The sequence below is a fragment of the Cyprinus carpio genome, chromosome A20 (assembly GCF_018340385.1).
Source record: "Cyprinus carpio isolate SPL01 chromosome A20, ASM1834038v1, whole genome shotgun sequence".
NCBI classification, from domain to species: Eukaryota; Metazoa; Chordata; class Actinopteri; order Cypriniformes; family Cyprinidae; genus Cyprinus; species Cyprinus carpio.
In genome coordinates this window covers 25,504,764-25,531,015 of record NC_056591.1, presented here as the reverse complement: position 1 = coordinate 25,531,015, position 26,252 = coordinate 25,504,764, and the positions used below count along the sequence as shown (strand labels likewise).

At 36.6% G+C, this 26,252-nt stretch overlaps 3 protein-coding genes across 3 annotated transcripts; 1 reads left to right on the top strand and 2 right to left on the bottom strand.

Moving 5' to 3' along the window:
• Positions 1 to 3,506: 3,506 nt before the first annotated feature.
• On the top strand, positions 3,507 to 10,066 carry slc22a2 (solute carrier family 22 member 2). The gene is made up of 11 exons (XM_042778394.1): positions 3,507 to 4,034; positions 4,120 to 4,223; positions 6,776 to 6,930; positions 7,087 to 7,255; positions 7,731 to 7,845; positions 7,929 to 8,032; positions 8,109 to 8,323; positions 8,396 to 8,504; positions 8,669 to 8,781; positions 9,462 to 9,561; positions 9,645 to 10,066. The coding sequence occupies exons 1-11, from the start codon at positions 3,618 to 3,620 to the stop codon at positions 9,730 to 9,732; spliced, it is 1,689 nt and encodes a 562-aa protein (XP_042634328.1). The 5' UTR covers positions 3,507 to 3,617; the 3' UTR covers positions 9,733 to 10,066.
• LOC109066107 (plasminogen-like) lies at positions 10,063 to 19,306 on the bottom strand. Its single transcript, XM_042778390.1, has 20 exons — positions 19,169 to 19,306; positions 18,998 to 19,027; positions 18,585 to 18,711; positions 18,338 to 18,444; positions 16,970 to 17,084; positions 16,722 to 16,861; positions 16,310 to 16,430; positions 16,113 to 16,231; positions 15,865 to 16,027; positions 15,247 to 15,371; positions 14,110 to 14,266; positions 13,829 to 14,010; positions 13,581 to 13,729; positions 13,405 to 13,498; positions 13,164 to 13,278; positions 12,997 to 13,071; positions 12,562 to 12,702; positions 11,160 to 11,266; positions 10,837 to 10,982; positions 10,063 to 10,480 (listed from the first exon to the last, which is right to left on the bottom strand). Exons 1-20 carry the CDS (start codon positions 19,215 to 19,217, stop codon positions 10,319 to 10,321), a joined length of 2,424 nt encoding a protein of 807 aa, XP_042634324.1. The 5' UTR covers positions 19,218 to 19,306; the 3' UTR covers positions 10,063 to 10,318.
• A 4,011-nt stretch (positions 19,307 to 23,317) lies between these two features.
• LOC109085172 (12-(S)-hydroxy-5,8,10,14-eicosatetraenoic acid receptor-like) lies at positions 23,318 to 24,448 on the bottom strand. The gene has a single exon (XM_019099807.2). It carries the CDS (start codon positions 24,284 to 24,286, stop codon positions 23,318 to 23,320), a length of 969 nt encoding a protein of 322 aa, XP_018955352.2. The 5' UTR covers positions 24,287 to 24,448.
• Between the last annotated feature and the right edge of the window lie 1,804 nt (positions 24,449 to 26,252).

Here is a 26,252-nt window from a genome sequence, read left to right as displayed (position 1 = left end):
CAGCTCAATGGAAAAATACACTGTTCTTTGAAATGATTATGAATGATTGTGGCAGATACAGTCAAAGATCTTTTCTAAACTACAATCTGAAGCAGTATTTCACATATCTTGAGCCATGTAGCACCGAGAGGAAATTGATCCGCTTTGCCAAGTTCATATTTAAATCACAAGCCTTCAAATCATGCTTCGAATTTGCGTTCTGCATCGGCATTAACCTTTCACTTTAGCAGCGTTCATCTAAACCATTACATCCATCTGTTATTGGGTGTTTTGTGCAATGCTTTTTCCCCCTTGTTCTGACAAAACGCATGTTCTACTTGCCCTAATAGAGCACCGAGCACATACAGAGATTTAGTGCCATGAAGGAATGACATTGCATGTGTCACTGCTGCAGGCTTTCTTTAGAATCGTAATTTATTACTGCGTTCATTGTGTTGTGTTTATTTGCTATATTGTTTACTAACACTTTATGATAAGATTCAATTTATTAATGGGACATGGTGATAATTAAAAAATTGAGATGGAGGAAAAATTGTATCACATCTTCTTCTTACTACTCACAAAAAACTTCACATTCCCCAAAAAAAACTGTTTCACACAAGACTATCACATTTGATTGTAAAACTTTTGCGCCTCTCTAAGAAACGTTTTGTTCACTCTCAAAAACTTTTGTTTGATTGTATAACTTTTGCACTTCCCTGAGAAGCGTGCATTCATTCACAAAGCTTTTGCATTTGAGTGTAAAACTTTTGTATTCCCCAGAGAAACTTTCGCGTTCACTTGCAAAACTAGTGCGTTTTTAAAACGTTTGCGGTACGTAGAGAAACTGTGTTCACTCACAAAACTTTTGTTTTTTATCATAAAACTTTTGCGTTATCCTGAGAACTATTTAAACGTAAAAATCCCGGATAATTTATTTATTTTTTTTTTCATTCGCTTGCATCTGTTTGAGCATAAAACTTCCCCAATAAGCTCTTCCGTTTGCTCACAAAACTATTGTTTGTAAACATTTTTGTGTTCCCCTGAGAAACTTTTGTAAAACTAGCATTTGCTTGCAAAACATTTGCATTTCCCCAAGAGATTTTGTCATTCGCTAACAAAACTTTTGTGATGGAAATGATATGAGGTGGGAGGAAAAACTATATTTTAGTGCTTTTGCAAGTCAGTGCATATTTTCTCAGGGGAACGCGATAGTTTTGCAAAAGAACAAATGTTTTACGAGCAAAGGGCAAATTTACAAATAAAAAGGATTGCGAGAGAATGCAAAGGCACTCAAATTTTGCCTCTAATCACCATTTACCCATGGCTCCATGTGAACTAACAGTGAACAACAATTTTTTTTTTTTTTTTTTTTTTTTTTTTTTACAGAATTTATTAATCTGTTCATTTATAAATATTCTGTTACTTGTTATTTCATGTTTGTTCATGATACATTAACTGATGTTTATTTATGCAACTTGAAATGTTGCAGGATGTATTAGAATATGTGGAAATAACATTAACTAGGTTAATAAATTCTGTAAAAGTATTGTTTATGGTTAGTTGGTGACACCAAATGCACTAATTAACATTAACAAATTGAACTTTATTGTAAATTGTTACTTATTCTTTTAACCGTTTTTTGTCATTTTATTTTATGTTTTGCGCAGAAGAAACCAGTGCCTATTAAAGAAGCCAAAAGTACAGCAGGTGGCAGAAAGCCTTTGACAAAGCACTTTTTCCGTTTGCGTGAACAATTTTGTTTTCAGTTGCTTTAATGGAATACAACACCCCGAACACCTGCAAAAATAATGTGTTTTATTTGCTGAATTGGTTTCAGCTCATGTCCTTATGCTGACTAACTCAGTTTTAAGAAAGATGCAAACATTTAAACAAGTTGTGTTGCAGGTTTGCTGTCAGCTATCCAGAAATTATTTACCAAAACGTTCTTCTCTCATGCCAGTGAAGGTACAATGGGACACTGGTCCTGTTTGGCAGCATGTGTACAGTGTTTTTCACTCCAGCGTAATGTCTTTGCTCTAATATTTTGTCTCATAGGCTTGTATTGCCATCCGTCAGGGTATTCCTCACATATATGGTTGCCAATTAAAGCCACACCAGTTCTGTATATCCATCATAACTCACTGCTCCTGCTACTTTGCACTTTGGTGGACAGTTTTTTTTTTCCCCTGTCCTTTAGGGCAGAAGGTGGATGGTGCACTTGATAGCTATTGGTCATCATGTGCTCCCCCTCTCCTTGCTGAAAAAATGTCTGCACCTGCTGTATGGGATATTGTACGATACAGTTCTCTGAAATACTTCAAGAGAAGGTCCTGAGATAGTCCCTTTTTTGTTTTTTCCTGATAGAGGCGTTAGCTCTTCTCAGACTGTATTTGTCATGTTTTATAGCATCTTGTTTTGGGATTTATGCTGAGATATTATGACATTATTTCAATAAAACTATGAGCTCCTCAGCATGCATTCTTATTAGGAGTTTTTCTTATTGTGTTTTATCTCACTACTTTAACTAGTCTGAAGGTTTGCTCAAGCAATTTGAATCAAACCAGTGTTTTTTATAATATATTTTTATATAATAATATTTTGTATATTGTGGTTTTGTCATTTTCATAATTTTTTTCATTTTTTTTAATATTACCATTTAATTTATTTTTCGTTTCTGTTTTGGTTTATTTGACATTAGAAATGTTGCCTTTGCATCAAACTGAAATAGATTTGTTTTTCATCTAATATTTGTTTTAAAGTATATCAGCTTTATTTAAATTTTTATATTTTAAGTTTTCAATTTTAGTTTAAATTGTAGTAATTTTGTGTTTGTGCCATTTTTAGTATTATTTTTTCTTAATATTTAGTTTTAATTATTTTTTTTCAGCTTTAATTTGAGTTCAGTTTTGTTTTTCATTGATTTCCAGTTAGTAATATTATGTAAATATTAGTTGTGCACCCATCATATGTATGTATATAGTAATTTTAGTGCTTTTGCTATTTATTAACCAAAATTACTATTTAGGTTTACTTTTTTATTTTTAGTTTAGTTCAGTTTTAGCTTTTATTGATTTCCAATTAGTAATTTTAATGCTTCAAATTATTTAATTTAGTTTTCAAAGAAACATTTTTAATGTTTATTTAGTCTATAAAGTTTTTCATCTAATATTTATATTTTGTATTATTTCAGCTTTATTTTAAATAATTTTAATTTGTTTAATGTGTTATGTGCTTTCACCATTAAAGTCTAGACAAAAAGTTTATCCAGACTGTTTCAGGGTTTAGTTAAATTAGTAATCGTTTAAAGTAAAAAGTCTTTGGCAGTGTGTGATGATACAGTGTCAAAGACAACTTACTAAACCACTTCCTGAACCGTTATAATACAATACTTTCAGAAACAAAAATGATACAGTGGCAAATTACTTAACGGGCTTCAGATGTCACTGTGGTTAAAATGTAACTTGGTGGCCATCACAGCATGTGATTGGTCAGTCACAGCACGAGTATTTCAAATTTTAACCTCCTCTGGACTTTTGGTCAGCCAGCTGTGGGTAAATACTCTGCCTCAATTTAGAGGACCTCTTTTTACAGCTGTGGACGCCTTCAGGTCCTCCACCACCAGGCATACATTGACCATGACCACTTTTGAAGACATCTTAGAGGAGGCCGGGGCATTCGGTCGGAGCCAGATGCGAATTGTGTCCATTTTCTGTTTGGTCTCCATACCATTTTCTTTTGTATACGTAGGGATTGTTTTCCAGGGCTTCACCCCCGAACATTGGTGCCGTGACCCAGGCGTCAGCGGGATCCGGGAGAGATGTGGCTGGAGCCTTCAAGATGCACGTAGGGCGACTGTACCCTTGATGAACAGCTCTGCAGGGGTGACGTACAGTCAGTGTCAGAGATTGGACATGGACTGGAACACCACCGGTCTAACCTGTGACAATCCAGAAAGTGAGCTCATCCTGGCTCAGCATTCTATTCTACCCATGACGGGCTGTACAGATGGCTGGGAGTACGACTATGAAGGGAGACAGTCGTTTGTGACTGAGGTGAGTAGTGGTAATAATTTTGGTAATAATTGTGTGAAGTGCAATGAGAGAACTAAATGTCTGATGTGAGACCTGTGTGTTGCAGTTTGATCTAGTGTGTGCAGACGCCTGGTATGTTGACATGTTCCAGGCCGCGCTCGGTGTTGGTTTCTTAGTGGGCAGCATTGCAATTGGATACCTGGCAGACAAGTATGACCAACACTTACAGTACTACGGGGTTTCCCAATCCTCTATTATTATTATTATTACTAGGGGCCAAGCACCAAAGGTGCTTAGGCACCTATTGTATCCGTTAGCGTGATCTTCTTCTTCTTCTTCTTTTGCTGCAAGTCTATGGCAGCCCATAGAACCACTTGCAGGAAAGTTGTAAAATTTGGCATACTGATAGAGGACAGTGAGAAAAGTCACCATAGCATATTTGGAGTCTCTAACTCAAACGCTCTAGCGCCACCACTTGTCCAAAGTTGCACTCATGTTTATGCTTATAACTTTTGAACCGTAAACCAGAAAATGAAAATTATTTTTTCCTCTGAATCTTGGCTCATGCCGAGTAGATTGAAAAATTGCAAGGTTTAGTTTTTACAGTATTTATGATTTTTCAGCCATTTTGACTAAAATAATCTTAAAATGGTTTTAATTACTCATTCCTGCAGTTGGTCTGAGGCTTGCTTCTGTAGTGCTTGGCCCCGTAATTGCTGCTTGCAGCTATATTTATTATTATTTTTTTTTCAGTGTTATACAGATGCATTTAGAGTTTTTAATTAGCATATATACAAAACACTTCAACTATGTGTGAGTATATATACATAAAAACTCACCTGCCACTTTACAAGTTTACATTTATACATTTAATCATTTAGCAATTATGTACATCTGTTCAATTGCTTGATAACACAAATTGCTAATCAGCCAATCACATGGCAGCAACTCAGTGCATTTAGGCATCTAGACGTGGTGAAGATGACTTGCTGAAGATCAAACAGCATCAGAATGGGGAAGAAAGGGGATTTAAGTGACTTTGAACGTGGAATGGTTGTTTGTGCCAGACGGGCTGGTCTGAGAACTGCTGGTCAACTCTGATCTACAGTCACAACCAGTCACAACAATCTCTACAGATAACAGATAAAAAAAAAAAAAAAAAAAAAAATCCAGTGAGCGGCAGTTGCGTGGACGAAAATGCCTTGTTGATGTCAGAGGTCAGAGGAGAATGGGCAGACTGGTTAGAAATGACAGAAAGCCAACATTAACTCAAATAACCACTTGTTACAACACACGTGTTGTAGGACGTCGAACCCTGAAGCAGATGGGCTACAGCAGCAGAAGACCACAGTGGGTGCCGGTCCTGTCAGCTAAGAACAGGAAACGCAGGCTACAATTCGCACAGGGTCACCAAAATTGGACAATAGAAGACTGGAAAAACGTTGCCTGGTCTGATGAGTCTCGATTTCTGCTGCGACATTCAAGTGGTAGGGTCAGAATTTGGCGTAAAGAACATGAAAACATGGATCCATATTGCTTGTCTCAATGGTTCAGGCTGCTGGTGGTGGTGCAATGGTGTGGGGGATATTTTCTTGGCACACTTTGGGCGTTTTGTATCATTTAAACACCACAGCCTACCTGAGTATTGTTACTGACCATGTCCATCCCTTTATGACTACAGTGTACCCATCCTCTGATGGCTACTTCCAGCAGGGATAATGCACCATGTCACAAAGCTCAAATCATCTCAGACTGGTTTTTTGAACATGACAATGAGTTCACTTTACTCCAATGGCCTCCACAGTCACCAGATCTCAATCCAATAGAGCAGCTTTGGGATGTGGTGGAACGGGAGATTCACATCATGGATGTGCAGCTGACAAATCTGCAGCAACTGCTTGATGCCATCATGTCAATATGGACTAAAATGTCTGAGGAATGTTTCAAACAGCTTCTCAAGAAAATGTATCTTAATTTTAAATTGTATAGTGTTTTTTTTTTTTTTTTTTTTTTTTTTTTTAAACAGGAAAATAAGAAAAAAAAAATTGTCATGTGCCTTCATGAATCCCCATTATTATGCACATTATAAAAACAGTAATCAAATTTTTTCTTTTTTTTTTCTTCAGTGCAATCGAGATTCATACACTAGTTCAAAAGTTGGGACTAAGATTTTTACAAAGAAATACATAATTTTATTCAGCAATGTTGCATTAAATTGAATTAAAAGTGACATTAAAACATTTTATAATGTCAGAATAATTTAATGGTGTTCTTTTGAACTTTCTATTCATAGAAGAATTCTGAAATTATATATATATATATATATATATATATATATATATATATATATATATATATATATATATATATAGTTTCTATAAAAATACTAAGCAGCACAAACGTTTTCAACATTGATAATACATTTTTACAGGTATGTTAATAATGCTGAAAATTCAGCTTTGCATCACAGGAATAAATTACATTTTAGAATACATTAAAATAGAAAATAACTATTCTATCTTGTAATAAAATTCCACAATATTACCGTTTGTTTTTCTTTAATCAAATTGATGCAGTCTAAGAGACTTCTTTCAAAAACATAAAATCTTACTGACCCCAAACTTTTGAACAGAACAGTAGTGTACATTTTAACAGTCAGTCTATAAAACAAAAGACAAGTAATTGTTTTTATTGGCATGCACGAAATGATTGTTTCAGTAACCATCTAACTGATTCACATTTGTTTTTATTTTTTCTTACAGATACGGCAGAATGAAGAGTTTCGTAATGACCAACTTCTTCATCGGAGTAGCAGGGATTCTGGTGGCCACGTCCCCTAATTACATCGCCCTGCTGGTGTTCAGAGTTCTCTTTGGCTTTGGGGTGAAGGGCGGCTGGATGGTTGGATACGTGCTAAGTAACAAAACATTTTCAAATGATTAAATCACACTTATGTTTCTGATAAGTGTGTTGGTTTCAGCTCAGATGCAGTGGTATTGCATTAAACGTTTACTAGCATCCTTGATATTTCAGATATCCTCATGTTCCATTATCTCTTGTTTCCTGGCTGCAGTCACAGAGCTGGTTGGAGTGGAATACAGGAGAATGGTGGGAGTGACCTATCAGATGTTCTTCAGCCTGGGCATTCTCATCCTTCCTCTCTTAGCGTACTTCATACCAAACTGGCGCTGGCTACAGGTGGTCTTCACCATTCCTTACATCTGCTTCCTGACGTACTATTGGTAAGGGCCTGTTTACGGGTGCATGTCTTCAGAAGGCCGCACTTGTGTTTTCCAGATTTATTTACTTGTTTATGTGCAAATTTGTATATAGGGATATTGTGTGCGTTTATAATCCTCACCAACCCACCTTCATAAAACTTGTTTTCTGTCTTGTTCCTAGTTTAGAATATAAAATATTAATTAGGATACAAATACTGTTGTATTTTACCCAGACAGACATCAATATCACATGTACATCTTCAAAATACACTATTTTTTTTAAGAAATTAATGTTTGAATTAATAATATAATTAAATTAATTTACTCCCAAACCATGTATGATTTCAGGATGACCACAAAGAACCAGGGTTTAAATAAATTTAGGATATTTAAATGTAGTTATTTATTTATTTGTCATTTTTTAGAAACTTTTGAGTTGCACTATGTTGGACAAAAGTAGCAATGTTGCATTATTTAAATACACTCTGAATTTCAGGTTTATCCCCGAATCACCAAGATGGCTCCTCAGCCAAAACAAGAGAATCGAAGCACTAGAGATCACAAAAGCAATAGCCAAGGAGAACAAAAAGACACTGTCCAAGAATATTGAGGTAGAAGGTTTACATTACAACGATGAGCATAAAGTAACACTGAATGCCCAAATGTCTCTTAAACATATAAATTCATCCATCAGACACTGACTGATGAAAACACAGAGTCGATCTCGACGGTGTCTTTCATGGACCTGTTCAAGACTTCCAAATTGAGAAAATTCACATTCATCCTGAGCTACAACTGGTACGTCAGATCCAAAACACAACGTTAAGTACAGTAGGCCGAACATGTATCTGTAACCTGTCCATTGTATCACCAGGTTCACCAGTGCTGTGGTTTACCAGGGTCTCATTATGAGGCTGGGAATCCTCGGAGGAAACGTGTACGTGGACTTCCTCATCTCTGGAATCGTGGAATTGCCAGCAGCTTTCCTCATCCTCCTCACTATTGAGCGGATCGGTCGACGGCTTCCTTTTGCAGCTGCAAATATCGTGGCAGGGGCGGCCTGCTTAATCACAGCGTTCATCCCCGACAGTGGGTTATCATTTGAATCAGAATTAAATTTGACTGAGAAAGGGTGGTTATTATGTATATTTACCTCCACAGGTATGTTCTGGTTAAAAAGTGCTGTTGCCTGTGTTGGACGGCTGGGCATCACTATGGCTTTTGAAATGGTAGTGTTTGTGAATACTGAACTATATCCCACTGTTATCAGGTAAGTTATAATGCAACGTGACTATGTTTTCTTTTGTTGTTGTTTTTTTTCCATTATGCATCACAGATAATAGTTAACATCAAGAATCAGTATATATATCCTTTACAGATTGATATATAACATTTGTGGTTTGTAATGCTACTGTCTGATGTTGTTTGGCTCAGAAATCTGGGTGTTTCGGTCTGTTCCACACTGTGTGACATTGGCGGGATTATAGCGCCGTTCCTGCTCTACAGGCTTGCTGTCATCTGGCAAGAACTACCTCTCATTATTTTTGGTACAAAAACAGATTTGCACAAACTGTTTTGTTTGTATTGTCAGATATCACCAAATGTTACTTATTAACCTTGAGATGCAGGAGAATGGCATCCTGACAGCTGATTGGCTGATGGTATACACACACACACACACACACACACACACTCCTAAACACTTCACTAGAAACTATTCTGAGGAGTGACATTAAAGGAAGCAGAGAAAAGTTATTTTCAGAATTTTAAAGGACCTACAGTGAAATTTGCATTGGCCAAACATGTATGTGTGTGTGTGTATGTGTGTGTGTGTGTGTGCATATAAATGTATATATAATTTATGTTTCTTGTAAAAAAAAAAAAAATCATTTGAAAAAATAGCCAAAATATATGTTAATATATAGATACACTTAATTCCTGAATGTTGTAGTTACAGCATCTACCACCAGGGGCTGGTCATGCTAACTAGACAAACCATGGCAGTTTATTACAAGATTTTATATATGCTGCAATAATTATAGCAGCATTTGAACCCTGGCCCCCTCTGTACACTACACAGAAAATACTGTAAAAAAAAATTCTTTGGATGTGTCCTAGCTTAACCTCTTCTGGTGCCCCTCAAAAATAAACAGAAACACGTTACCCTTGGCCATGATATTGTGATTTTGAGTATGTTCTAGTTGCATTGTGAGGCTGTTTCTCTCAGGTGCTCTTGCGTTCGTGGCCGGTGGACTGGTTCTGCTGTTACCTGAAACCAAAGGTGTGCCTCTTCCAGAAACTATTGATGATGTTGACTGTCCAAACAGGTGAGGTTTTACTCCCTGCACCTTCGCCATGGTAACCTTTGTCACCTTGAACCTTTCTTCACAAATGTGAACTGTACATGCAGAAACAAAGTAAACCAGCTGAAGAGTCAACAGCTAGAGAATTTGCTGCCCTGTGATGTGACATCAAACAAAGAAGTTACAGCAGTCTGATTGAGCTGAGACAGAAAACAGCAACCTGCTTAACTTTATTATTAAGTGATACCGCTTATCCCTTCTCTTTTGAGGATTTAATCAAAATATTGATTTTTTTTTTATTGACTAGCTACTGTATTTTTTTCTCTTAGATAGTTATTGTGTTTTAATTTTACATTTTTAAAAATACATTTTTGACTATGTATGTTTTAAAATGTTGGCTTAAGTTATTCATGCTAATAGTAAATGTTACTGTACTTATTTGTTTTGTCACTTATTAGGGTTTTAACATTTTAGTGCATTGTTACTGTAACAGCAAAACTGGAGCACAAATAAAGAGACTTTCTCTAAAGATGTTTACCGCCCCTTTAATGTAGGAAAACATTTTTATATTAGATCTGATTACATTTTAGGGTCTTGAAAGAGTTTTGCAATAAAATATGATCTATTGGAATTGCCTCGAATCAGAGCATATCCAGCATGTGCATATAACTGTACACACTGTACACAGTTTATGAATCAATAACATTTTCATTATTACATTCTTGGTTGTGCACTTAAATTCCACACATCATTTTGCAGGGAAGTTTTGACTATTCCATGCTCAGTTTTCTTTCATGCTCTGTTCTATCCAGTTAATGAACTTGGAGACGCGTGTGTATACTCCAGGTTTCATGGCCTTGGCACAGCCAAGACCCCATGATGTCACTCCCTGAAGGACGAAGGTGTTCTGTGAGAAGCAGACGAGAGGCCCACCGCTGTCACCCTAAATGAGTGTGAGGAACAGGTCACAATTTGAGTTGCTATTCACTGAAAATCTGTCACTCTGATCTCAAATCTCATTTGGATGGATCTATTGTCTAGTACCGAATAAAGTGTAGTTTGTTGAAATACATTGTGGGATTGCTGTATCAGTGAGAAACATATCACAATTCTTCCTTAAAATGTGGCCCAAGTGAGGCACTTTATAAGGCTTCTAATGTTCATATTTATGATTATGCCTAAAAATGCTGTCTAGGTAGGCAGCTCACTAGGGTTTGGAATTGAGCAAATTAAGTCATTGAATCTAGAAGAACCTAAATTATTTTTTTTCTAATGTGACTGTAGTCCACACTCCCTTACCTCACAACTGTCCGTTCCACCTTCTATGTTTCCTGCACACATGTGATGCTCCTTCACAAGGCCGTTCAAAAATGATGGACGGTTGCAGACTTTATTTTCAATTACAGGGAAGCCAGTTTCTTTCAGGAAACCCTCTCCACCAGTTCCTAGGAAACAGATAGGCTTGAAGCTATGAAATCTTATATATATATATATATATACAAGTCATATATTATATATATATATATATATATATATATATATTATATATATATACAAGTCAAAAATGGTTTTAAACAGATAAAGAATCCATTTGGCTATATGTACTTATTAAAGTGACCTACCCTCTGTCTCCCCCCAGCCTGTTACATAACATTCAGTATCGCTTGGTACAATGTAGTCCTTATCTGGTAGGCAAGCAGGCAATACCTTATTGTTTAATAATGCAGGCCTAAAATCAGATAAAATCATGAGTATATCATAAGACATAATGTCTTAATGTCATTATAAATAAAATGAGGTTGTTATATTAGACTAGACTACAGTTTCAAAAGCCAGATCTGCATTTAATTTAACACAAAGTAGCGAAGTCAAATAATTCTTAAAGTGCCCCTAATATACCATTTAGAATATTGCCTTTCATGCAGTGTATAATGTAGCTGTATGTGAATCTAAACAACCTGCGAAGTATGAAAAAAAAAAAAAACAATTTTGTAGAGCTGAAAGTGCATGAAAAATAAAGTTATTGTCTCCCAAAACAAAGAATCGACTCTGAACAGCCTAATCAAGTTGTCAGTAATTCGGGGTAACACATTCGCATAAAGCCCGCCTATGTTCTGCATTGTCTGGCTGTGAACAACTTGACCCCGTCCACAAACACTGTAGTTTGTTTGTGTGGTTAACATCATTTCGAGAAGATGCTGTGGCCTATGCTGTGAAAGTAAATTAGTTTTATTTTCACTTCAGAATGATGAATCCACTGTACCACAGCAGTACAACCCCAATCTTTTTTGTGTTCCCGTTATTTTACTGATGTCTGCTTCTCTAATCTCAGGGAGTTCAAAGCGGGATTCACAAAGCACTTGTTCTTGAAAAATGGCTCAGTACCCAGTTCATTTGGACCAGCTGCTCCACTGAATCACAACCTGTTAGTATGAGAAATAATAGATGTTTGTATTTTATATCGAGTGTTCTATGGAAATGGGCGTATCGTTTTTCTGACACGTGCTGTATGCGGTAGACCAATCACAACAGACTGGGCCATCTGACCAATCAGAGCAGAGTAGGCTTACGGAAAATGTTTAGAGAAACTAATCTTATAACTGCTTTGAATGAATTGTTTCAGAATCTTTGGGAAATGAAGTGATATTTTGAAAAAATGAAAGTGTTTTTTGACCTTGTATGCACTGTAAACCTATTGTAGGAACCTTAAAAATTGCATAATAGGGGCACTTAAAGAGAAGTGTGTACATTTTGCACCACTAGTGTCACCGTTGGAATTGCGAAGATAGTGGCTATTTTTAATCAGGATTCCTGATCACTCTCCATCTGCCATTGGTCAAACAAACAGAAAGTCCCACCAAAAACTCATGCCAATAATTGAGTCAGTGTTGGGGAATTAACTGTTGTATTTAAACATCTAAAACATTACAGACTTCACCAGATGTCTGCAACACAGTGTGTTATTTCATTTGCAATGGCAATGCAACAGTTACAGACATGAACGGTGGACAACAGAAGACTAACCTGTCCAATTTAAGAAGAGCAATGTCAGTTCCAGCTGGTCCCTTAATAATCTTAGAAACGTCTCGCTCCTGTTTTGATGATTCAGTTGCACGTTCTGTGTGGATTCCAAGCAAGATCTTGTAGGCAGATGGACTCTCAGACCTGCATAATGGTTCATTCATAGTTAGCTGTATAAACCCATTAAGAGTTGGTTTTTACTCCATGTCTGTTTGGGGCTTTGAAGTCATCTATATGCTAGTGCAGTGCATGGTTGTCAACTCCAGTTCAGAGGTCCACAGACAAATAAAATGTACAGGGTTGTGAATTCCCAGAAGCAAAGTGAGAACCACTGCACATTTGTACTCCTATATTGAAATAATTCATGTTTTGCATCATATTAACCCTTCATTTGCCTTTTTGTGCTATCAAACGATAAAAAAAAAAACAGTCACTTACATCTCTAGGCAGTGAGTTGCAGTTAGAACCCAATGGGCATCAATTAGCGTTCCACCACAGAAATGATTTTTGCCTCTGGTATGACAGAAAATAATGGTTGATGAATACAATTTCTTTTCTGCCTATTAATGAGTACAGGGGTAGAGAAAGGTAGCGTATTTGTTTACCTGGTCCTAAGACTGATCTGCCAAGGCCACGAGTGTGCTTTGGAAATACATCCCCCAACAATCCTCCCAAAGCACCGCTTGGGTTTTACTGCTGGTTGTCCGCATTTCAGGCCATCTGGTTATAAAGTAATTTTGTATTTAAAAGTTTGTATTTAAGCCCCAGTAACAGCAATTAGCATTCAATAATTTCCCTTGCCACTGGAGTCAAAAATTTCCCAAGAGGAATATTAAGAGTTGTTACCGCAGTCTGGGATCTGACAGTAATCCCACTTCTTATTTGGATCTGTTGTATAGCACCAAGGTCCATTCACATCATTGTCTGGGTTTCTGCATTGCTAACAAAGTAACCAAGTAAAAACTATTAAAAAGTCAGTTATTGCCCTCAAAAATGCAAAAAAAATTACTGCATAGACCTACATTTGACTCTAGACCCTTGTCTGGATGTGTTTCAGGGTTAAAACTTAAATGGTGATGGGGGGTCATTGAACTCCATGCTTGGCAGGTCACTCCCATTATAGTAGTGGATGTGGGACCCCGGTAAGTTGCTCCATTGCCAACCTTACAATCTTGCAAAAATAAACAAAGCACATTGTTACTCATACCCTTAGACAATACTATGGTACTCTTGACATCTGATTAATTTGTTAGCTTGTAGGTGGATAAACCTGTTTCCTGAGAAGTGGATGGAGAAGCTGCAGGCTCTGGATTGGTAGGGGGCTCTTGTGTGCCGGGCTTGCTGTCACACCGCTCAATGTTGCAGTATTCCCACCGAACTGTGGGATCTGTGGTATAACACCAAGGGGCTTGGTCACCATCTGGATTCCTGCACAGGTTCCTCCTCAGATCTCTGCATAATGGGTGAAACCATGACAGCAGCCAGAGGTGAAATGAGTTGAGCCAAAGGCTGCCACAGTTCATGTTGATGCAATTCGGTGTAGGGTCTTACGCTGCTGGGAAATTCTGAGGTGTTTTGGAATGTTGATGAGGTTCCATGGATGTCCAGAACTGGCATTTCTTTCCACTGATAGTCTCTGACATGGCACCACGGTAGGAGCTTCCATCACCTTCATAACATTCCTCACCATCAGGGATCACCGGCTCTCCTGCAAATCACATATTTATGTTATACACAGCTCTTTTACCTGTTCTTAAAGGGGTCATATGACGTTGCTAAAAAGAAAATGATTTTGTGTATTTGGCGTAATGCGGTTTAAGGTTCAAAAAACACATTATTTTCCACAAACTTGGTTGTGATTGGTCGAATACCTCAAGCGTGTGACGCAAATGTTACGCCCCTTACCATACTATGATGCCTTGTCCCAGCGCGATGAGACAAAAACAATAAAACCCATTACAAACAAGGCATTTGTTGCATCCAGTGGGGACATAATTACTGATTATAATGACTTTTTAATACGGGTTGCATTGCATCGTGCCGCATTAACACAAAACCTTGTCTGCATTTGTGATCAGAGAAACGACAAACAACAAGTGCTACTCTACACTGCTCAAAACTCACGTTTGAATCTGCAGTGGCAAATTCTTTAAATATGGAAACGTACTTACAGGCTTTGAGTGAGAAGCGCCAGACTGTCCTTGCAAAGTTGGAATTGCCCCACTTTATAAAACAGCCTTTGTGCAAAGATAACATGTAGGCTACTCTCCCATTTTCAGGAAACAGTCCTCTGTAAAATGCGCTGCACACATCTGAATATTTGGGTTGAACTGTTCTGGAACAGTGTTGTAAATACAACTTAACGACGACATGGTGGCGACAGCAACAATACTACAGCGAGTATCAAAGTTACGCCTTCTTTCTCTGCGTGAACATTTGGGCTTTGTTATGCAAATCTTCCCACAGGGCGTGGACGAGTCTTAAATTTTATGAAGAATATCTCTTTGGGTTTGAGACTTTAGTATTTGCAACTTTAGGGATCTTATGCACAAACAGCTTGTAACACTCCAAAGAGAAAGAAAAACTTGAAATTGCATCATATGACCTCTTTAAGTAAATAAAAAAGAAAGGACACCAAAATCTACAATTAATGAGATATGGATTTGTAATGGCTCCTTCAACACAGACCAGGTATAGGCTGATCTCCACAACTAGGTACACTGCAGTACTCCCAGCGTGTCTCGGGATCTGTGGTGTGACACCATGGACTTCTTTCATTATCAGGGTTTCTGCAGTAGTTCTTATCAAGACCTCTGGGATGGAAACAAATTTTAGTTGCATTCTCTGTTCAGTCAGTATTGTGTTTGGCATACTGGAGCAAGTAAAATTTCATTGTTTTACCCTAAAGTATTATTCAGACTTTGAAGAAGTTTGGTACTTCAACTGTGTCAAACCCTGCTCCTGGAGGGTCCTGTCTTGCAGAGATTAGCTCCAACGCACTTGCCTGGGAGTTTCTAGTAATTTTTAAGACCTTGATTAACTCGTTCAGGCTAAAATGGGGTGAGAGCTAAACTCTACAGGACAGTGGTCCTCCAGGAGCAGAAATGGACACCTGTTCTAGTTCAAGTGTGCCATAGTGCTCCTGGAGGGCCTTGTCCTGCAGAGTTCAGTTCTAACCCTGTTAAAACACCTGCCTGTAATTTTGATTATCTTGATTAGTTACTCTGCACAAAGGCAGTCCTCCATGTGTAGAGTTTGAACCCCTAAAACAAAAGGGTCCCTCAAAACCATCATGTTGATGCTTACTTGCATGGGTAGTTCTCTGGAGTATTAGAATGCTTGTGGGGACTTTGGGATGACCATTCCTGACAAGTTTTTCCTGAGACTGTCACCGCAATGGTGCCCCTATAGGAACTACCTTCTCCACTTGCACAGGTAAGCTCCTGTACAATTGTGGGTGATACAGTTGCTACAAGAAAACAATGACCAGTAAATAAAGAACTAATCATTTGACACACAACTTTGTGTTTCAGGTTGATAAGAACATTGCTTACTGCATCGAGGAATGGAGCAGGATTCCCAGCGGATAGATGGACTAGTAGTAAAGCACCAGGGCTTGGGCTCTCCATCAGGGTTCCTGCAATAGTTCTCTTCCAAGAACTTATCAGGAAGGCTACAAATAACAGACCACAGTCAAAATATGCCCAAAATAGACCATATCCCATTTGTGCTATAAAAGATAATGTCTCACACTGAAGGGATGTAACCATGGTTGTGGGGTTTCTGAGAATCCCAGCGTTGGCAGGTCAATCCACTCGCAGTGGTGGAGATCTTGCCTCTGTAGTTTTCACCACTGCACTGCATACAGTCCTCTGGAAATATTCAAGAGTACATTCAAGGGGCAAAATCTAAACTGTGTTTTTGCACCCTTGTACATCCCTTAAAAAGTTGAAATACTGTAAATTAAGTGTACAGATGTTCACATGATAAAGTTGGATAAAGGAAAAAGTGTCAGTGACACCAGTAATGCCCTGCTTCCTTCAGAGTGTTCACTTTCAATCCTCTTCAGAGTGAGCAGGGTATGGGGAGGATAACTTCTGCATAAGATTCGCCCATCAGTTTGATATCCCACCACTACTTAGCTGTTTGTTCGCTAAATGTACCTGTGCAGTCTTGGATATCGCAGTGCTCCCATCGTTTCTCTTGATCTGTAGTGTAGCACCAGGGACCCCCTTTATCTCCTTCCGGGTTTCGACAAAAGTTGGACTCCAAGTCAGCTTTTGGATGTGTCTTTGGCGTTATGCTGTGGAAAGTTGTGGTTAATTAGTTGACCACTGTAGTTTTTGTATTTCCTATAGCTGTTTTCTCTTTTGCAGCATCATGAATGGAAAAGTCAAATTAAGACATATACTTTGGCACATGGGGGAATTTTTCCTCCCATCGCTGACATGTTTTTCCTGATTTTGTCTTGGATTTTGTCCCTCTGTAGTCTGTGCCAATGCCATTCACGCATTCAAGTAAGTACTCTGTAAAAAGGAATTCAATGCAATCATTACAACATACTTAAAAAACACATTTATTGTATTCTAAGCTTATACACTCTTTTCATTTACTAATGACATTGATATAATACTGATGATAATTTAGCAATTTTCTTAATAGTAATTATTGTACATTCTTATTGCCCACTAAATGGTTTGTGGTCTGTGACACAAAAACAGATCTCATGTCTATTCTTACTAATTGCTAACAATGAAGTGTGACCAAAGAAGTGTACATAAAGATGGCAAAAAAAATTCTCATATCTATTGATGCCAATGTCAGAGGCTGTAAGGCGAAATAAACTCAGTATTTTGGCCCAGTGTTTCTTCTTCCATGTGATAGCCTAGCGCTAACATTATAAATCACACTTCTGCTCTTTATGGATTTTAAAAAGTATCTATTTTAGTTTTCTACATTGTATGGTCTGACACAGTATCAATAAATATAATTTTTAATGATAATTTTGGTACTGTGTTGGATCACAACATGTTTTTAAATGTAAAATCTTGGTCCTGAAGCACCAGCTGAGAACCACTGACCTTCAGAATGCTTAAGATAACATCTATCAGGCATATTTCGAACCAGCCAAAATTGAAACATTGGTAACACTTTATTTCAATAGTCCACTTCAGACATTCTACTAACAGTAAGTAACTTTGCAACTACATGTCAACTAGCAGTTAGTAGAGTATTAGTAGACCGTCTGCTTAATATCTTCTAACACTTTCTTTGTCAATTTATACTAACACTAAACCTATCCCTAACACTAACCCTAAACCTACCCTAACAGTCTACTCTGAGAGCTAGTAGACATGTAGTTGCAAATTAATGAGAATTAGTTGACATGAAGTTAGAAAGTTACTTATAGTTAGTAGAATGTCTAAAGTGGACTATCGAAATAAAGTGTAACTGAAATATTTTTCATTGTTTAACCTAGACGGTACTTGATTCATTTGCCCTTAAAAAAAGTACCCCCTCATTGGATTGTAGATTTTTAGATAATCTTCTTCACTTTGTTTACAGACATGGACCAAACTACCCTTTGATAAATGTAGATTATATATTAACTCAGGTAGACTTCTGAAAAAGCATAGCCAGCTACTTATAATTCATAATGTATTTAAAGGTAATTTAAAAGATAGTAATGCATGCTGAAATGATTTTAGGGGCTCCATCATCTGCTATTAAACCCTCAAATATGTAAAGTAATAAAATTGACTGGGCTATAAAATCTTACCCTTTTTCTCATAGAGAGCAGCACTCATTCTTCGTAGTATTTGATCAGTTTTTGAGTTTGCGGGTAATGTTACACAATCCTGGTCTTTTTCGATGTACAAAAAGGACCTGCAAAGCACATATAAACACATATATTTTACAATTATAGATTAGAATAAAGCATCACTTATCAATTATTAACATCAGATCAGTCTACGCTAGTACAGCACAATATTTTTTGAGAGTTTTAGCTATGGTCTGACTTGCACCTGCATGTAAAGGAAGTCTCTATGTTACACTTGACGGCACAATCCTCCACTGTTTTCACAGTGTATTGACTTCTAGGCAGTTTCACTATCCAGGCCCCATCCGTTTTAATATATGCTTCCAGAACATCTGTAGAATGTAAAAAGGGTTGAAAAATAGGCTAAGTTGATTTATCAGTGTTGATCAAGTAAGATTCATAGGTTCTGTGAACTGTGCTACTGTATTCTCCTAGACTCGATGAAGCAAGGCCAAAATGCCCTAAACTAGAGCCCATGTAAGCCCCTATCAAACTGAATTACAGAATATTTCTAAAATGCCAAGATCTCAAGCTTGATCAACAGTATACTCTTTGATTGAAAGCATGAACTGAAAGAACACATTTGCTTTATATTTGCAGATGACCAGATTTTCTTACCTGTGCTTTGGCTGTGGCACCTGAGGAAACCTGAAGGTAACATGATCATATCAGTCATATACAGATTAATAAATGCTATTAGTTATAGGTTTTAGTCTGTAAATTTTATTATGTATGGCATAGAAGAAATAACTTTATTTAAGCGCCATTAATTAATATCTGTTGGCTTACCTGTAAAACGGAAGAGACAAAGTAAAAGAACCGCTTTGTGTACCTCCATGTCGGCGCACTGACAGGCAGGGACTTTGAGAGGATTTCAATCTTTTAAGCATGTCAGTACAACAAACATCATAAGGCCATCACTCATCCGTCAATCATTGTCCTAACAAGGACATGGACCAGGTCAAGATGTGTTTGTTTGCATGATTTATCAGAGTTGGACTTTTTATTTGATTAACATTAGTGATTTTACTTTGCATCAAGATATTTTGGTAATAAAATTGCACTGAAAAACAATGAGATATAGTGAAAAAGGACAGGCAGATAAAGTCATTAATTATAAAGCAACTGATTAAAGAAACTGCTGTTTCTTGAGACCCAGAACATTAATATTTATTTCATAATTTTAATACAGCATTCAAAATGATACAATTAATTACATAACATATCAATTCAGTCAAGTACATTCTCATCAGTGTCACAAATCAACAAGTTATTTATCAACCGAGAAGACAGGAGCCGTCCTACGCTAACTCAGTACACAAACAGAACAGCCTAATTTCGCAATTGTGAACACTGAGCCAAGCAACCATGAGAAAAACTAATGCAATCAAGATTTGAAGTGAAGGGAAAATTGAGGGAATGACAGCAAAATAAGCCAGTAGTGCAATAGGCTTTTCAGTCTCAGAAAAATACATTATTTAAGCTTGTTTTCCCCACTCTACCTCCATTCAGCAAAACTGTGGAAAGCAATCAATGTTTGGCTTTTTAATCTGGTATCAACATCCACTGTTTACAGTTACTATAACTACTGCAGTTGAAGTTGTTGGCTGTGCAGTGTCTACCCATGTGTACACATTGATCAAGGTAAATTGTAGTTTTATTGAATTTATATTGCGCAGATTAGGTTGCATTATAAATTTTGTTGTTTGTTTCAGATTTGTGTTTACATGAAGTTGTATTCAGTTGTTCAAGGCTGTGACATTTTAAGATTTGTTAGGATTATATTGATTTCACTTTGATTTATTTGTCCTTAACTACTGCTGTAATGATAACTGATAGAGATTTCATAACATCAATCAAACAAAAACCTCTTCCTCCAAAGTTCTACAGTCAAACTTGAGGGCAATGTCTGCAGAAATACCCCAAAACCGAACTGTGGTAGAAACCCATTTGAGTCCAAAGACAGACTATTTGGGGACCCTTCAATCCGTCTGCTCTGTTGTCCAGCATCATGAGGAAAACCAGCCGAGCTGCCAGCTGCCTCAAATGAGTGAATCTGAGCCCGGTTTCCCATCTCAGTCTGTGAATCAAGAAACGTTTGAGGAACAGCAGAGATCTGAAATGGGCAGAGCCTTCTGCCAACCTGCCAAACATATAATGTCTCAAAGATCCCCTCAGGAGGTTAGTGTCAAGACTTTGCTGAATGTGTCCTTTAGCATCATCAGTAAATAAAAATGTGTAGGCTGAAATTTGTAGGTGTGAGAGGAATCAACGTTTACAAAGTAATCTGTTGTCTTAATACCACCTTTAGATGGTGTTGTTACATAAAGAGACATTACAGGTAACAGGAAATGTACAAAGACATTTCCTCGGTTTCTTTGTACAGATAAAATTTGAGTTTTTCAGATATTATTTTATATTCTGATATTTAATGGTCCTGACTTTGACTCTGAAAAACTCAAATTTTATCTGTACAAAGGAACCGAGAAAATGTCTTGGGGAAAAAAAAAAACTTTTTTGTTAGTATTGAGTTTTATTAGTGGTTTGGTAATGGTACTGCATTTTGTTCTTTCTTTCTTGTAAATCTTTACATTAATTATTTTTTTATACCTTGATTTTTCATTTTTATTATTATTTCATTTATTTGTTTGTTTATTGACCATTTTAGATACAAATTACTCTTCTGAAAAAATTGGAATACAATTTTTTTTTTTTTTTATCTGATTTTGGCCCAAAAAATCCTGAAATCTAAGCTTACAGTATGTAGTTAAATTGTCAATTACATTTTCTTGTTTTTTTTATTTTCTGACATCATTAAGTGTTTTGTTATATTACATAGCTATAAATGATTAAAACCTAAAAGTACAAATACATCTCTGTCCATGTTTAATACTAATAATTGTATTTATTAAAGAAATATGGAATTGTTTTGTTGCAACACATATTGTTAGCCAAGGGCATAAAATTAGGGATGCTATGACATGTCCCTACCAATATCCAGTGACTACTAAATTGTCCCTAGGAATAATTTTGATCAAACAATTAAATATATGTATATGTAATCATTGTTGTTGTAATTTCGGCCGCATCTGAAATAGGTCGTACCATTAATATTACCTGAGAAGTTAAAGTAAATATGCTAGAAAACCTTGTGCTTTCAAGGACATACATTTAACACCCAGTGCTCTGATGCTGCTGTAATATTGTTGGTTTTACATAATCAAAATTGTGTAATTATTGTCTGATGAATATGCTAACATAAAAAGCTCTCTTTATTAATTATGAGTATGTTGTTTTATGTTAATTTGGTTCTCCCAATTGCTCTTTTTATATTGACCATCACTCTATATTGACTAATACAATCAGATAAACCAATAATTTCTCAAATATTTGTTAAATATATACTAATTCAATTTAACATTCACTTCAATGTTATGAGATGACTGGATGCTTTCAGCTTATACTTGACAGTATAGTACGGTTATAAAAACCAAACAAAGACAAAATATAAAAGGTCTACACAGATATAAAATCCCTTAAGAAAATTAACCATGGATTTATTATCCTAAAAGTGTAGTAATGTAGATTACCATTTGTATAACCAACCTATTTTTTTTTACTACAAATATCATGGTTAAACTGTACGCAAAACTGATTAATTTGTTGTCATGCTAATATAGATGCAGCTTATAAAGTATACATCCTTTCATTTTATTTTAATTTTTTTAATCTCAATAAAGATTTAGATTTTATATCTTGATCATATCTCTTTCTGAACAGAATCCAGGCCAAAATGAGAAAATTATCCTTCAGCTTCAGGTGAAGCAGTTGCAGAGGGTTTTACAGGAACAGAATGCATTGCTCTCTCTTATCAGTCCAGGTACGTTTGGAGAAACTCTTACATAACTGGTAATTAAAGGTAAAGTTTTTAGTTCTAAATGCACCACTCTTTTTCTTCATTACAGAACTTTACTTTTTTCTTTCAGGACAGATTTTATCTCCGACATTCTTAGCGCACTGGCAAGTCCAGACACCTCCGAGCTTTTCAGGTGCTATTCCTCCAAAACCTGCTGCTTTAGATGCCTTCGAGGAAAGCTCAACCAAAGCCACATGTTCTGGTGAGATTGAGAATGAGTCAGAGGCTCTGGCAACTAATAACACCAATGGTAGGAATCAAGAAGTCCTTTATGTTTATAGACTTTAGACAAAGTTATATTTACAATAGCATGGAAATAAAATTTAATTTGAGATACCATGTTCTCTACATATCAGTAATCAAATCATAATTATACATTCAAAAATTCTGAAATGCAATTAAAACATGACATCTTCCACATTTCATCCTCTGTGCCTGACAGAGAAGTTTCTTAAATCATGCGTTTCTAGTTTCCAGACTACAAATCATTATTCACATTTACAGATGTAAATCTCTCCCATCAGAAACTCCAATATAAGCAAGACACGTAAACAGGGGGTGAATTAAAAAATGAATTAACATGCTTCAGTGTGAAATGCTACTTCATCTAAAACTATTTTTAAAAGCATATGGCTAATTGTTATGTCATTAGCTATCATGACCCTATATCATTTTATTTATTGTTAAAGGGGTCATGCGCTGAATTCATAATGACTGCATGGACTATTTGTACATCTGTCACAATCTGTGCCAATTAAAATGAACTAGAGAAGGCAGAAAACAAATGTGATTTAAAATGGTCACAGTGCCTAAAATATACATTTCTGTCATTTATACATTCCTATAATTTTTAAGCCTATAAATTTATTTTTTTTAATAAATAAATCTTGTACATGATACTGTATGTGTCAACTACCCATATACTATTCAAAATGTATTAAAATGCAATTACAAGCAACTGATTGAAATTCCCCCAACATCCTTTTCAAAGGATCTTGGTTTTTTTTTTTCGTTTTTTTTTTTTACTTGGCCAAAACATACTCACTATCATCTTGAACCTCATCCAGTACAAACTCCAGAAAAAATGATATATACATTGATATGTATAACTTCTTAAATTTACTGCTGCTCAGGCAGTACAAGATTGGATCCAGCAGACAGTTAAGATAAGACAGACAAATAAGCCCATCGTACAGTTTAACGACAGTAACTTTCTCCTCTTGCATCACGTGCCCATCATTATATAGCTGCACTGCTCTTGTTATGGCATAAGGCAAGAAGCAGACAGCAAAGACGAAAACCACCGAAGTGACGAGGAACATCGCTCTCCGGAGCTTAGTCTTGTCACCCACCGACTTCTGTTTGAGTCTTCTGATAATTCGTATTGAGCAATACACAAGAACTAGAAAGGGGATGAAAATCTGAGTAAAAAACACAATTTCCCTCAGTAGAACACTGGTGTTGAGTTCCTCATCTTTTTCACTGATGTTGCATCTGATAAAACTTTGCAACATGGCTGGAATGGTCAAAATTCCCAGCAGCACCCAGATTAATACAGAAATCTGAGGCGACATTCTCAAAATCCTCAGGACTCTCCTCTTCCCAGGATGGACCACGCTATAATATCGATAAATGGAGATGACCGTCAGGAAGGCGATGCTGGCTCCTCGGTTGAGAAACTGCAGAAAGAGCTGTACTTTGCACACTACCTTGTGTTCACTGCACTGCTGAAAGTTATAAGCCTTTACGGGCAATCCAATCAGCAACAAAATATCAGCCAGGACCAGATTGAACAAAAAAATGTCAATGGTCTTAGATTTCCAGAACTTGAGCTTGAAGACGAAGAGATGGATAACTGTAACATTCAGCAGAAGACCCAAGATTAACTCCAGCGCTACCACAGAAGAGTAGAAAATATACAGCGCTCGGTTTTGGTCGATGTTTTCCTGACAGTTTTTGTCTGAGATGTCCAAGTTTGAGGAGTTGTCCATATTCCCAAATTTTGATCCAAAATGATTTCTATTGTAAGAAGACGACACAACTGTGAACGTCTGTTCTACCAAAGCAGAGCATTTAAACGCTGCTCAGACCTGAAGGCAAAGCACCTCCTCTGCTGGAGCGTTCACGTCTTTACTTGTTGAGAGGTTACAGTAAATGCCTGATGTCACAAACTGTCATGATAAAGACAAAAAAGGGCTGTCACCAAAGACAACTAATGTTTAAATCTTTTATAGAGCAATCAGTGAGCGTCACTGATAAGATCAAGTGTCAGAAAGGCTGACACAATGGACAAAGCTAATGCACACTTTTAAAAAAGTAGTTTAAGAAATAGTCTTATGTATTTGCAAATATCGTATCTCAGAAGAACAGAGCATATTGTAGCAATACCATAGTAGGGTGTGTTGACTGTGCAAGTTATGACATATGTACATGAAAAAATGTGATGGTTATTGATCTTCTGTCTGAAACACCTTAGTTTGTATATTAGGACTATTTAGTGGCTTGTCTAAACAGGCCTAAGTAGACTGAAGGGTTTTTGTTAAGAAAATTAGCTGAGGGGCAAGTATTGCCTTTTTAGCAAAAGGACATGACCTGTTTAAAAATTTTCTGTTCTTACCAATGTAGCCGTTCAGTTTTAGGACTATATCTTGCATAATGTTGGAAAAATATATTGCATAACATTTCATAACAACAGTTCAGGTTAGCTCAAATATGGTAGGTAATATTAAATGAGATTTCAGTTTGCATTGCAGATGTTGCACCATCAGCAGAGCTCAGACGCTTGTCTCCTATTAAAGAAGAGTCTTCAGAACCTGCACAAGAAGACTGTCCTCCTAGTCCTTTTGGATCGAGGCAAAGTCTCCCACCAAACCCAGAGGAAAGGTATTATATGATGCAAATATATATTTATGAAAAATATGAGACTCTTGATGATGCATGTTGGAAATTGCTGTCATAGCATATATATATATATATATATATATATATATATGTATATGTGTGTATATATATGTATATGTGTGTATATATATATATATATATATATATATATATATATATATATCTATATATATATATATATATATATATAATTTATATAACCGGCTAAACAAAGACTAATGAACTTGATTTAATTTTTTTTTTTTTTTTTTTTTATTCTATCTTTTAAACACAGGCCTATTAGACCAGGACTGAGAGAAGAGCAAAAAACATTTGAAGATTTTGTTGAAGAACATCTCAAAACAGACCAAGCTATTCTCCAACATGAGCATCAGGTAAGAGCAGCATTCAAAAAGTAACTCACACAGTTTAAGTATGTTCTTAGCAATATCCTCTCTATTTTACAGACTAATACACAAATCGGGGGAGCAGATAAGAAGAATTTCCTTCGTAAAGGAGAAGGGACATCTAGAATTTCGAAGGGTAAGGACTGCTCCCAAAGACTCCAGAGGAGACGCTCTGTTAGTCCACAAATGCTGAACATGAAGTTCAGTCAGCAGACAGTATGTCCCAGTGAATTTCATCAGAAAGAGATGCCAGATAGGAGCAGTCCTGGACTGAAGGGTGTAGGAAACCTCAGTGACCAAAGATCGGGCCTGGAAGACTCTCTAAAGAAGACTGTTTCTCTAAAAGATGATGATTTATCATCAAACAACAAAGAGAAATTCAAAGCTTTGACTGCTAATAGCAATGCAGTCTCACTTAAAAGTAAGCACAGTGTAGGAGTCATGAGGAATTATGGTAAAACCAATGGAAGCAAGTCAAGTGGATCTGCTCTGGCACAAAGTAGAAAAAGTGTTGGTTTTAAAAAAATGAATGACCACATTGTCAAAATCTCTGAGAAAAATTGTCTAACTACAAACTACAGCCAGAGTGGATATACATCTAAAGAAGTCAGTCTAACTGACGAGGTGATGGAGTCACTGGCTCTTAGCGATTCCCGCGACAGCACTACCA

Bases quoted from the DNA above. Each gene is read 5' to 3' on its own strand.
- slc22a2 (XM_042778394.1), top strand. From the start codon at position 3,618: ATGACCACTTTTGAAGACATCTTAGAGGAGGCCGGGGCATTCGGTCGG. The intron at 8,505-8,668 runs GTAAGTTATAAT...TGTTTGGCTCAG, and splicing joins CTATATCCCACTGTTATCAG to AAATCTGGGTGTTTCGGTCT. The intron at 8,782-9,461 runs GTACAAAAACAG...TGTTTCTCTCAG, and splicing joins ACTACCTCTCATTATTTTTG to GTGCTCTTGCGTTCGTGGCC.
- LOC109066107 (XM_042778390.1), bottom strand. From the start codon at position 19,217: ATGGAGGTACACAAAGCGGTTCTTTTACTTTGTCTCTTCCGTTTTACA. The intron at 16,862-16,969 runs GTATATGTCTTA...AACTTTCCACAG, and splicing joins AAATTCCCCCATGTGCCAAA to CATAACGCCAAAGACACATC. The intron at 13,499-13,580 runs GTAGGTCTATGC...TTACTTTGTTAG, and splicing joins ACAAGGGTCTAGAGTCAAAT to CAATGCAGAAACCCAGACAA.
- LOC109085172 (XM_019099807.2), bottom strand. From the start codon at position 24,286: ATGGACAACTCCTCAAACTTGGACATCTCAGACAAAAACTGTCAGGAA.